Source organism: Moschus berezovskii, chromosome 5 (genome assembly GCF_049115385.1).
Source record: "Moschus berezovskii isolate FMDL1 chromosome 5, NW_MosBer_1.0, whole genome shotgun sequence".
Classification (NCBI taxonomy): Eukaryota; Metazoa; Chordata; class Mammalia; order Artiodactyla; family Moschidae; genus Moschus; species Moschus berezovskii.
Window position 1 is genome coordinate 52,879,893 of NC_142464.1, and position 13,747 is coordinate 52,893,639.

Here is a 13,747-nt window from a genome sequence, read left to right on the forward strand (position 1 = left end):
CTGTTACTCCAGGTGTTTCTTGACTTCCTACTTTTGCATTCCAGTCCCCTATAATGAAAAGGACATCTTTTTTGGGTGTTAGTTCTAAAAGGTCTTGTAGGTCTTCATAGAACCGATTAACTTCAGCTTCTTCAGCGTTACTGGTTGGGGCATAGGCCTGGATTACTGTAATATTGAATGGTTTGCCTTGGAAACGAACAGAAATCATCCTGTCGTTTTTAAGATTGCATCCAAGTACTGCATTTCTGACTCTTTTGTTGACCATGATGGCTACTCCATTTCTTCTAAGGGATTCCTGCCCACAGTAGTAGATATAATGGTCATCCGAGTTAAATTCACCCATTCCAGTCCATTTTAATTCACTGATTCTTAGAATGTCGACGTTCACTCTTGCCATCTCCTGTTTGACCACTTCCAATTTGCCTTGATTCATGGACCTAACATTCCAGGTTCCTATGCAATATTGCTCTTTACAGCACCGGACCTTGCTTCTATCACTGGTCACATCCACACCTGGGTATTGGTTTTGCTCCATCCCTTTATTCCTTCTAGAGTTATTTCTCCACTGAGCTCCAGTAGCATACTGGGCACCTACCGACCTGGGGAATTCCTCATTCATTATCCTATCATTTTGCCCTTTGTCACTGTTCATGGGGTTCTCAAGGCAAGTATACTGAAGTGGTTTGCCATTCCCTTCTCCAGTGGACCACATTCGGCTGTGGTCCATGTGATCAGATCAGCTAGTTTCCTGTGATTATGATTTCAGTTTGTCTGCCCTCTGATGCCCCCTAGCAATACCTATCGTCTTATTTGGGTTTCTCTTACCTTGGTCTTGGAAAATATCTTCACAGCCGCTCCAGCAAAGTGCAGCCGCTGTACCTTACCTTGGACGAGGGGTATCTCCTCAAGGCCGCCCCTCCTGACCTTGAACGCGGAGTAGCTCCTCTCGGCCCTCCTGCGCCCGCGCAGCCACTGCCTGTTGGACGTGGGGTAGCTCCTCTCGGCCGCCGGCCCTGGCCTCAGACCTAGTCAAGCACTATTTGTGGAAATGGCACCTGTCACTTACACAATGTGTATGTATATTTATGTGCATGTTGGAGGGTATGGTAACGTGGTGGGTGGCTTGTAGGGGTTTAGTACACATGGTACGTATTTGTATGTTTGTATCTGATGTGGCATGGCGTGTGATGTGTTTGTATATTGCGTGTGTGTGTGGTGTGGTATGTGTGTAGGGGGGTATGGCATGGGTGTACGTTGGTTTCGAAACTTCCTCAAATTAATGGATTCATTTGGCCATAATCTCATGGGCACATGGTCAGGATCAGGCAATTTGTATGGAGCGTTTTAGTTCTAAGATGAAATGAACTTAGAGATTGGGATGAATGAGCTTCTGACTTGCAGATTTAGAGAAAATCAGTTCTTCCATGCACTTCCCCACAAACACCAAACAGGAACCGGGCAAAGGAACTGGGCCCTTCTCCCCTCTATCCTGGTCAAGAGTTCTTGCCCTGGCCTGAAGTGACCTTTTCTCCTACGATTGTATGGTCTGTGTTCATAGCTCATGTTTGACTGGAATGTACTGGTCAAGTTTGTTTATGACGAGTATCTGCTACGATCAGCAGGCATCCATTCTGTTTGGTTGGTGCTTGTAGTGGATCTGTCTCCAGGGGTCATATCCTTTATAATCCCCTCCCTGTGAGGAAGCAGGACTTGTGCCCGGCTTCAAACCAATAGAACAAGGCAAAGGTGACAGGACATCAGGCCCAAGATTCTTGATGACCATAACAAAGCCAAAGTTTCACGCTGTGAGGAGACCTATGGTGAAGGTCAGTGGCATGGAACTGTGGAGCTGGAGGTGTTCTCATAACCACAACCAGCAAGAAAACAGGCCCTCAGTCCTATTATCTCAAGGAAAAAAAATTCTACCAACCACCTGAATGGGCTTGAAATTAGATCGTTCCATGAGCCTCCACATGAGCACGCGGTCTGGCTGATACCTTGACTGCAGCCTTGTGACACCCTAAGCAGAGGACCAGGTGAGCAATGCCAGGACTTCTGACCCATGGGAACTAGAAGCCGATGAACGTGTTTTTTTTTAAGATATGGTCATCATACGGTCCCATCTGTGCTGAGTCATGTCTGACTATTTATAACTTGCCAGGCTCCTCTATCCATGGGATTTTCCAGACAAGAATACGAGTGGGTTGCCATTCCTCCTCCAGGCGATCTTCCCGACCCAGGGATTGAACTTTCAACTCCTGTGTCTCCTGCACTGCAGGCAGATTCTTTACCTGCTGAGCCACTGGGTGTGATATCAGACTAATTCAGGGCATATACCATACCGACAGTGAATTTAGCCATCATCCCTCCTTGTCCCATTCATTGCACAATGAGTCGTACATTGCTTTGCAGAATATCCCCTAGACTCCGTGTTGTAATTATAGCTTAATGCAATTATGACTTTTCCTCTTTACTTGATTCTTAGTACCACAAGAGCAAGAACTCTGTTCTACTTTTTAAAAAGCCCCCCAGTATATCAAAGTACCTGATACACAAGGGACACAGTCATAAGTGATTGGAGGCTTTGACTCTTTATTTGTTCAGTTAAACCAAATGGGTCTTAAAGACATAGGCACAGGGGACAGACTTTGACTGCATGATTAATGGGTCTCAGACATGCAGAGAACAAATCAAAAGCCTTCAAGCTGATCGTGGTTCAACCCAGCCAGCGGGATCCTGTAACATCATCTCCTTCTCACCAGCAATGCAATCAGAAAATACCCAAACAGCCCCGGACTTCTTTGTCATCTGTCAAGATTATGGTTCTGCAGATCTGGCAGAAGTGTGACTGTAAAAGTTCTTCGTGGCTTTTAAGTTTGCAAGTAGAAGAAGCAAGAGGCCCCTGCTGTGCCCATCTTCCATGTCAAAGAGGAAGAAGCCACCAAGAGAGTGGATACACACTGCCCTTCCTCAGGAGCCCACTATGGGCAGCCCTTCAACTCTGACTCACGTGGGCGTATCCAGATTCAAGCAGAACAGAAATCCAAGCCATATTAAGCAGGGCTACTTTTTATTCATAGGCTTACAGAATATGTTGAATTAAGAGGCACGTCATTCAGTAAGTCTATTTGCGAAAGAGCTAAATGTGTATTCAGCCTTAAAATTCATCCATGTTAGCTTGCATTATAGATTGCAAAATTTGCTTTCATATACATATAAACTATTCTTATTTGATTTAAGTTATGTATTTAAAATCCATAAAATGGTACCAGATAGTATACTGGTCAATTTTACCACAGTTCTTATACATTCCTGGTAAGTCAAAGAGATTAGTAGAGAATGCATAGCTTCCTACTAGAAAAAGGGAGATTCTGATACAAGCAGTGGAATAGTGTCAGGACAAGAGTGCCTCAGTGTAGAGCTAAGTAGTTTTACAATATAGCTCTCATTTTAATTAGCATTACAACTGGTTCCCTTCTTTAATAACTGGGATACTGTTAAATTTGCCTGGTCTTTCCATCCTCCATTTGTCTGGCTGAGGCAAAGAAAACCATTATTACTTTTAATTTTCTTCCCATTTATTTCTGCTTTCCCAAAAGCATTATTTTCACAGCCATCTGCCCTGCCTTTCTGCCTATTCCAGTGTCCCCAAGTCTGGGTCACTTTGCTCACTGCATCAACACCCAGATTATAGCAGCCCACTCCAGAATCCTGTTTAACAGAATTTTTGACCACACCCTAATGAAAGAATTCTCTTCCAAAACTGTGATCGTAGGGCTGTTACCTCTGCAGAAGAATGGGGAAGCTGGCTAAAGAGCTTTTCTTTGGATGCCATGCAAATAAGACTCCCCTCCCGCAGACCTTCATCTCTCTTTCATTATACCCCAGGTTGGAGAAATTTCCATTGTGAGTGTTCCTGGCAGCCAAACCTCCAGCATCCCATGCTGATTTCTTGCCTAAAAATACACAGCCTCTCACTCCGTGAGGAAGAAAAATGCAACACTGCCATTTCCAGCATGCTCCCCAAAGGCTGATGACGGCCCCGGAGCAATTCATCATTATTCGTGCATTGGAGGTTTCGGCATTTCCCTCATGGAACTCTTCTCGTTTATCTCATGGACATTGTGATAAGAACCAGATGTGTCTTAACTTTAACAGCCCCCCACTATAGCTAACTGGGGAGGGGGCAGAGGGTGGGGTGGGGAGGAACTATCGTGCTAGCTAAAAACCCTCCTAAGAACAGAAAATTATCCGTGACTAAACTGCAGTTTTGTAGTGTTTAATTATTAAATGGACCGATTGATTGAATGGTGTCTATTTAGGATGATTTTTCCTCTGTCTGCGCACATTTTGTTGCATTTTTTATCTCAAGATGCTGCTATAGTCAAAATTGGGATACAAAGTCTTTACTGGGAGGCATGGCAGTGTCACAGAAAGAGAACACAAAGCCTGCTGCTCAGAGGAAAGCTCTAGCCTTGTCACTCACAACTGAATAATCTTGAGCAGGCAATTGACTTAAGATTGTCTGTGTCTACTTCTTTCTTTGAAATTAGAATAGTATCTGCCCTCCAGTATGCCTTCAAAAAGTGAAAAACTGAGATGAACACAATTGTACATTAGAAAAACATAAAGTTTTCCCAAAATGCAGGGTTGTCTTTTCACCCATTATGTTAGGTAGAAACAGTCCTTAGAACAGAAAATTATTTGTAACTTCCTGCAGAATTACAAGGGTCTTGCATGTAATAGCAGTTCTGTAGCTTTTAGTTGTTAATCTGGTTCCTGAGAACACCATGATACTCACACCCAAGGTTTGTTTTCAGAGTGTTTGTGAGAGCTCTATTCCTGACCCCATGGAGTTTGGGGACAAGTCCTTTCCTTTTAAGGCTGTGTGGCTTGGCCACATGGCCATACGGAGGGACTTGATATGGGTGCCTAGACACTGAGATTATAAAGAAATGGTGAAGATGATCAACCATGGGTGATGCAGAGGCATGGAGAAACCAGGGCAAGGTCTTCTAAGGCCAGCCCCACAGGGGAGGGGCCCACACGTTTCTCTGCGTTGGGTTTTTGTTGTTGTTGTTGTTTGGGGCTTTTTTGTTTTGCTTTTTGATTTCCATTATTGCTGGAAGAAAGCTTCTTGCAGGAGTTGTTTCTTATGGTTCTTTGGAGGGAGCAGTAAGATTAATGAAGCAAAGCTTCCACAGCCTCGTGCCAAGAACATCTATGCTGTTTTGGCAAGTCGGCCAGAACAAATACCTCGTCCCTCGGCATGGGGACTCTGTAGACTGAAGATTCCCATCCTGTCTACAGTTTTTTTAAAAGAAAAACTGACTGCCGTTGATGGGTTTCCCACCCTCTCATTCCCACATCCCTCCTCACCACCAGTTGCTTTAGATTTTTCTTTCACCCTGCGATGTCTCATCTGGACTCAGCAAGCCCCTGCCCACCCCCAGCGCTGTCCCCTCTGCTTCCCGGGTTTTCCAGATTCCAGGCAATGGCTCCCAGCGTGGTGAGGGCAGAGGGCGCCCCCAACTCCACCCTGAAAGGCAAGGTGGTCACTGCTCTGAGGGGCAGGAATGGAGAAGATGCCCCGTTGCCTCCTCTACCAGCAGCTGGAATCAGGAACATCACTTTGACCTGGAGCAAATGCTGGGATGGTCTAAATGTCTCCTGCACTTCTTGTCAAGTGCCTGCTTTTCTGCCAAGCTCATCTGAGGGATTCCAGGTGCCAGAAAGTATAGCCAGTCCATCTTGACAGCTGGGGGGAAAGGCAGGGCTGTCCCAATTTCAGCCTCTGATCTGAGGGTTTGGGTTTGTTGTTGTTTAGTTGCTAAGTCGTGTTCGACTCTTGGCGACCCCATGGACTGTAGCATGCCAGGCTCCCCTGTCCGTGAGATTGTCAAGGCAAGAATACTGGAGTGGGTTGCCATGCCCTCCTCCAGGGGATCTTCCTGACCCCAGGAATTGAACCCATGTCTCCTGCATTGGCAGGCAGATTCTTTACCACTGAGTCACCTGGAAAGCCTGAGGATCTGGTATTTGTAGTCAATTCAAATAAACCAGGAAGGCAAAAAACATAGAAGAAAATAATGATTTGTGCTTAAAAATGAAAAAAAAAAAACCACTTTTTCCCCTGTGCACTCATGTTTAGTAGGAAAGTTTGGAGCAGCAACGCTATTGTATGTGGGTGAGTTGGGCTGGAAGCCCTGAGTCTGCAGTCCCAGAACGTCCCCAAGAGTGCTGCTGTGACCCTGGGCATCGTTCTCTAAGTGTTATTTATTGCCTTGATCTGCATTGCTCAAAGTCTGGAAACAACAAACACATTCATATTTGTGACAAAACATCTACCTACTCATGACTTGGCAAACAATCATTAAAAAACAGCAATACAGTATAAGATGAGTGTGCTATTTTCACAGCCAGAAGAGAACTTGCTGAAGAGCCACACCTGAAAGCTTCCACTTCATATACTCTGAAGAGAACCCCCTAGCCAGGCAGACTATCCACCTGGAACCTCCTACAAAATCAGACCCCATGAGCTACCCACACCATCCAGACCAGAGAGGTCACCATGTCCCCTGAGTGTGGATGGAGATTCATTGTGTCTGGCTCCAAACCTGGTCCCTCTGGATCAGCCGGCGACCCCCACCCCCCAGAGCCCAGCCTGTACAGGGTAAGGCTTTGCTGGCACGTGACCCCATGTGAGGGTGTGGGTTTCTGCTGCTAATGGGCTGGGAGGGGACGGGGCACTGCCGCCATGAATACCAGGGTTCTGCAATTTGATGCAGCAGCACCTCCAGGAGGACTGGACTGGCGGGGGCAGTACCAGTAAACGGACCAAGCAGGACTGGAACAGGAGCAGGGGGGTGGGCAGAGAGGCAGGGAGGGAGGCAGTATTTCAATTACTTGACATACTAAGTTGCCCAGAGGGCAAAACATGCATCCATCACAGACTCATCTCTAGGTTTCAAAGAACGTCGAGAGTCGTACAAAACCTTTTTTGACTCCACAAAATCTGACTTCAAAAACTCTACCAAATGCTCATCAGATGAAAATATCTGTTCTATTGCTCTAGGACAGAATAAAAAGCACCGTTCAGTTGTTGGCCTGTCTGCAGGTTACCCACACACTCAAAGGATGGGTCCAGAGAAGCACATGAGTCATGGGGAGCATTAAACGAGCACGACTGCGCTGGCCACTGTGGGGGTCAGCTTTGAATCACAAGCAGAGGGGGAATTGCCTTCTGGGGGTGCAGCTTCTGGGCCCGCAGTCGTGATAGACCAGTATGTGTGTCAGCAGAATATTTTCTTTGTAGCAGAGAAAGCAATGTTAAACCTTATTTTGTTAACACACCCATGATGAAGATCCATCTATAGGAACCAATGAAATAATCAAGGCTCTGCTATTAGGGGGATTCAGGAAACTGGAAAGGCTCAAAATAGCACTGCTGAGTTGTTATCAGATTTTCAACTGATCATCAGCAAATCTTTTCAGCTGTCTCTGACTTGATGCATTCTTACCCAACAGAATGCTACAATGGAATGAGAAGGGCCCAAAGTGTGTTCGGTCTTTTTTTTGTTTGTTTTTATTTCGTTATAAGAGCGGTCCCAACTTATCGAGTTTTCTCCTTCCTCATTAAAAAGAAAAAAAAAAAAAAAGCTATTACTTCCCTAGATGGTAAGAGTTAATGCTGGACTCTTTTCTCAGTAATTACAGGCTTTAGGATGTCTTTTTAAGTGGGAGAATGGACGTGTCATGCAGTTAGCCAATAAATGCAATCCCTGATTAAAATATGAGTTCTAAAAGTTTGCAAACTTCTAACTATTTCCCTAGTGCATTTTCAATTTCAGAGATGTGAACCTGGCTTCTTTTCTCCCCCCACCCCCAGCCCCTCAGTTCTCTCAAGTAAGAGCTAAAGCTACGTGTCTTTTAACTTCACCAGTCACACCCTCACAAACTTAAGTCAACAACTATGTGTTCAAAAATCTTTGTTTTCCCTTTGAAACTGGATGCAAAAAAGAAATCTCTCCTGTCAGTGGAGACGGCTGTGAAGGAACGAGGCGCCTGCACGTAAATCTCCTTAAATTTTTTGAAGAGCTGCTTCTCTTTATCCCACTGGTATATCTGGGAGAACGTGTAGTCGCTCCCCAGGGCCAGGTAGTGATTCTCTTTGAAAGAAAAGGGCTGCAGGGTCATGGCCCCCCGGGACGGTAGAGCCTGGATCTCCACAAACTGCTTACTATTCCACCTCATGACCCTGGAGTCCCCGATGAAGCGGGTGAGGGACAGGTAGAGGGCATTCTGCATCCGGAAGCTCTTCACAGCCAGCACGTCCTCCATGTTGGGGATGTCACTGTGGGGGACAAACTTCTTTGAGCTCTTATTCCACTGGAGGATGATGGGGACCTGGGAGCGGCTCGACAGGATCAGGTGTGATTTTCCATCTATATCCACAAACTCAGCATCCGTGTCCCTGAACCACTCGTGCAGGGACTGGTATGAGTAGAACCCTTTGCTGTTCCATTTATACACGGTTGACAGACCGGCTTTGGAGCTGTCGGCGATGACGAAGAACGTCTCATCCTCGATCTGAAACAGCTCAATGTCGTTGGGCTTGGAAATGCGCGAGACTTCTATGTCTTGGAATTTGACAAACTTGGTCCAGCTCTCGTCGTATCTGTAAATGTGAGAGCCGCCGAAGAGCTGGGCTACCACCACAAAGACCTGATCATCGATGAGGATGGCCTTGCAGCCCACAATGGACTGACCTGTGCTCCAGAAGAGGACAGAGGGGGGTTAGGACAGCCACTGTGAGAAACTCTCGTCCAGAGTCAGAGAAGGACAAATGTTATATGATACCACTTCCACGTGAAGTCTAAAAATAATACAAGTAAACTTATTTACAAAACAGAAACAGACTCACAAACATAGGCAGCAAACTTATGGTTACCAAAGGGGAAAGCAGGGAGGGATAAATTAGGAGTATGGGGTTATCAGGTACATACTATTGTATATAAAACAGATAAACAACAAGGCCCTATTGTACAGCACAAGGAACTATGGCCACTGTCTTGCAAAAACCTATAATGGAAAGTAATCTGAAATACACACATATGTAGACAAAATGGAATCACTTTGCTGTATACCTGAAACTAACACAATATTGTAAAGCAACTATAGTTCAATTTTTTAAAAAAAGAGAAATAACAAACAGCAACAAACAAAGTAAATATTTGTTTATGTAAATCTAAACTATATAGCAGTCCAAGGGGTTGCAAAGAGTCGGACATGACTGAGCGACTTCACTTCACTTCAAACTATATAAAACAAGAATTTCTTCAGGTAAATCAACTATATTAAATAATAACATATTAATCAAAATATTTTGAGTTTAAGCAAAAGGATGAAAAGGATAAATAATTATGTAAACTAACTGTTATTTAAAAATTGGTAACTAATAAAGTCTTTAGGTAAATTTAAAAAAGTGCTTGTCCATCGTGAAACTGGTACTCTTGTGAATGTGTAGCCATTGTGGAAAAAAGTATGGCAGTTTTCAGAAATCTTAACAACGAATTACCGTATGATCCAGGAATTCCACTTCTGGGTTTAGACCCAAAGAATTGATAGCAGGGTCTTGAGGAACACCATGTTCACAGAAGCATCATTCACAATAGTGAAAAGGTGGAGACAATCCAAGTGTCCATTGACGGATGAATAGATAAACTAAGTGTGGCATATACACATCGTGGAATACTGTACATACCACCTTAAAAAGGAAGGAAATTCTGATACATGCGGTGTCATGGATGAATGTTGAAGATGTTAGGCTAACTGATGTAAGCAGGCACAAAAAGGCAAATAATATCTTATTCCAGATCCCTAGAGGAGTCAGTAGAGACAGAAAGCAGAAGGGTGGTACCCAAGGTCTGAGAGCAGGAGAGAAAGAGGAGTTAAGTTTAACAGGCACCAAGTTTGAGTTTTTCAAGATGAATTCTGGGGATCGATTCATGCCTTGGACAGCACACAAACATAGTTAAGATAGTAAATTTTATATTATGTATATTTTCCCACAATTAAAAAAAATAGTTTAAATGTATCTCCATAGAAATAGGTGTTGGTCACCTCGGCCTCTGGTGTCTTTAGAGGCAGGTACATAATTCAGGAAATTCACTAAGACGCAAATTGTTGGCATGCTATTCCTAGCTCCACAGGTCAGAATGAAGCAATTAAATGGGTTTCTTCTCTTGAGGGTTAAAACGCTAGGAATCAGGACTTAGAGGTGACTCTTTAGCGACTGCCCAGAGCGGGTGCTGCAGGTATACCTGCTGATGAGCCACCATCTGAATGATTCAGCTCTGGCAGCACCAAACCAGAACTTTGCAGGAAAAGGGGAACTTTTTCAGTCACGACTCCTCTGTCTGGGTCAGCTCCCACCATCCTCTCCCTGTCTGCACCCAGAGTCTCCCCCAGAGTCTCCCCAGTCTTCCCATTCCAGCCAGAGAACAATAGCACCACCCACATCTCAAATAGTACTGACCCTCCATCTAGGTCATTCAATTAAAAGTTATTTCTTTCCCCTTATTTCCTAGGCAATTTGGACCAAAGCGAATTTGCTCTGTAAATTACAAGGATAATTACCCAATTTCTATTCTTAGTATTAACTTTGGGGGAACATGGTGACTGGTTTATAGGGTGGTATTTACTTTTCGCTTCCATTGCTTTGGCTTCCCGGCAAGAACCTGGTCCCTCTCCTTTGTTGAAAACTAATTTTTTAATGTTCATCAAAGCAAATTTTGAAAATAATAACAGGTAACATAAAGGCACTATTCTAAGTCCTTTACTTGCTTATTATATACTTAGTATATACCCACTGACCCTGGTGGCTCAGAGGTTAATGCGTCTGCCTCCAATGCGGGAGACCCGGGTTCGATCCCTGGGTCGGGAAGATCCCCTGGAGAAGGAAATGGTAACCCACTCCAGTATTCTTGCCTGGAGAATCCCATGGATGGAGAAGCCTGGTAGGCTACAGTCCACGGGGTCGCAAAGAGTCGGACACGACTGAGCGACTGAACAGAACAGAACAGATACCCACTGAATCCTTACAACAGTCTTATGAGGCTGGTACTCTTATTACCATCACTATGATCCTCGTTTTGTAAAGGCATAGAGAAGTTCAGCAACTTATATAAGGTCACACAGCTATTATACCATGTGGTAGAGTCTTGAGACTCAAATCCAGGGAGTCTCATTCCAGTCTACACTCCACTACCAATGTACCAAAAAGCACAAAGAAGTAAATTAAAAAAAAAAAAATCCCTTGAACTGAAAATGCTGAAATAACACTTAATATCTTGATATAGTTCTTTAATTGCCAATCTCTGCACATACTCAAAGGTGCTTTTTAAAAATAGACTAGGGCAAAAGTAACATGGAAACTTACATTACCATATGGAAAATAGATAGCCAATGGGAATTTGCTGTATGGCTCAGGAAACTCAAACAGGGTCTCTGTATCAATCTAGAGGGGTGGGATGCGGAGGGAGATGGGAGGGAGGTTCAAAAGGGAGGGGATATATGTATACCTATGGCTGATTCATGCTGAGTTTTGACAGACAACAATAAAATTCTGTAAATCAATTATCCTTCAATAAAAAAATAAAAAAGAAAAGAAATGGGGGAAAAATAGACATGCACTTACAGTATACACAGACTTTTTATAGGCTACTTTTTCCCCTTGACCATTATGTTGTGAACATTTTCCTATGTTACTGCATCTTCTACAACTTGAATTTTAACACTACGTAATATTCCATTGCATGGACACACCATATTTTACTTAACTAATCCCCTACTGCTGGACATTGCAGTTATTTTCAGTTTTTCATTACTGTAAATACTATGCTTCCCTGTAGGGAAATCTGCTTTTGAAAACCATCTGGCAGTAGAGAGACTGCAGGGCAGATGTTGTGCACATTTTTAAGACTTCTGAGTTTAAACTACTAAACCGCTTCTCAGAAACTTCCGACTCCCACCTGCCAACGCTAATTGAGGTGCACGCTCCTTGTTCCCCTGAGGCCTTAGCTATGGAGGTCCCTGCTCTGGGGTCTCAGCAGAGGGACTGTGTGAGACAGAAAGAATTCCTTTCTTGGAGATGCTCCGTAACACCTCTGTCCAGGGGTAGCTTATGAAGTTGTAGCTAAAGGAGTTGCAACAGCAGCAGAAATCGTGTGTGTGTGTATTTTAATCTAGGAGGAGAGATGCTTAAACATGTTTAGTGGACAGAAATCAAAAGGCAAACAAAATTAACCCAAAACAGGAGCGTTGAGAAGATATGTAGAAAGAAGAAGATGTAAGGAGCTAAGCTGGGGATGGGAGTCATGACCCTGGGTCTCCCTCTCCTTCTGGAAGACAGATGTCTGTTTTGCATGATGCCCAGCAGGGCCACAGAAGAGGAAGCATGTGTCCCTCCCATTCCTTGGAGCCCCAGACTTGCCAGGCATGAATGGAGAAAAACCTGCCAGCCCTTGCTGACTCTGGGATCACCCTGTGATCAAACAAGATGATAAATGAGGCATGCACGGCCCCGAGAGGGGAGAACGGTCCACATCTGCCTTGGTCTGGTTTAAGGCAAGTGGTTCAGGGCTGTGCCCTGGCTCATCCACTTGTCGTATGCCCAGCTTGTGTGAGCTACAGAGCTTTTCTTCACACCAGGCTGAATTCTAACGAGTCACACGCCTTCCTCCAAAGAACGACTGATCCCCTTGCTTCTATAACCATCCTTCTCCCCTGCCTCCCTCAGGCCATTCTCTGCTGGTCCTGGCATTCCTACACACTTAGAAAGTTGTAGAGATAATTTTACTGAAGTCAAAGAGTTAAGGTCTATGGGGGAAGGAGAGCTGCTTCTGGTTTTTGCTTTTTTCACTATAAAATACAGACAATAGTACATACTATGAGGCTGTGTGATTGAGGTAAGAAACGATTTATGAATCACTGAGCACATAAATATGAGCTGCCTTCCTCTAAGTGAAAAATTATGTGACAGTGAATGTTATTTGTGTTTAATGAAAATTCATGTATTAAGAGAGCAGAGAGAACAGATAAATCATTCCAATAAGGTAATCAAGGAATGCTCCCTGTAGGAGGCTGGCTGCATTTGAGCCTGGAAATCCAGGTAAAGGAAGAAACAAAAGAAAGTGAGGTGGCTGAACTGTAAGATGGGATCAGAAATCATTGACAGAAAATTGGCAATATGTGCTTGGAAAGGTGTGTTGGGACCCTGATGTATGAATTCTGTGTGCTTTCATAAATTAAATAAAATATCCGAAGCTGGTGGATCTCCCTAGTGGTGGCAGCAAGGAAGGAGAATAACGTGTTTATTTTTTATCCTCAACTGATATCCTCAATTGTTAAGAATTTACTATATGCCAGGCCCCATGTTAAGTGTTATATAAGCTACCCAGTTACATTCCCATGGGCCCAACGCTATGATGCCATTTTACAGATGAAATGGGAATTCATGAAATTACCATTTTACACAAGAAAGAGGCTCATGGACATTAAAACTCAGCCAAAGTCACCAGTTAGAAAGATCCAGAGCCAGATTAATGAAAAAACAGTGTCATGTTGGCGTTCCTAAGCTTAACAAACACAAAGCTTAATGAGCTGCTGTAGCTCATTTCTTGGACTTGGCTGTACGGAGGATTGCCGTGGGCTCTGTGTCCAGCTGACACCTCTCAGAAGATTCAGA

At 44.1% G+C, this 13,747-nt stretch overlaps 1 protein-coding gene across 1 annotated transcript in view; it reads right to left on the minus strand.

Annotated features, from left to right (window-relative positions):
- Nucleotides 1–5,458: 5,458 nt before the first annotated feature.
- LGI2 (leucine rich repeat LGI family member 2) overlaps nt 5,459–13,747 on the minus strand; it is a 30,460-nt gene continuing 22,171 nt past the window's right edge. The window contains exon 8 of the mRNA XM_055434960.2: nt 5,459–8,768. Within this exon, the coding sequence (XP_055290935.1) occupies nt 7,951–8,768 (818 nt within the window). The 3' untranslated portion in view covers nt 5,459–7,950. The remainder of the gene's footprint in view (nt 8,769–13,747) is intronic.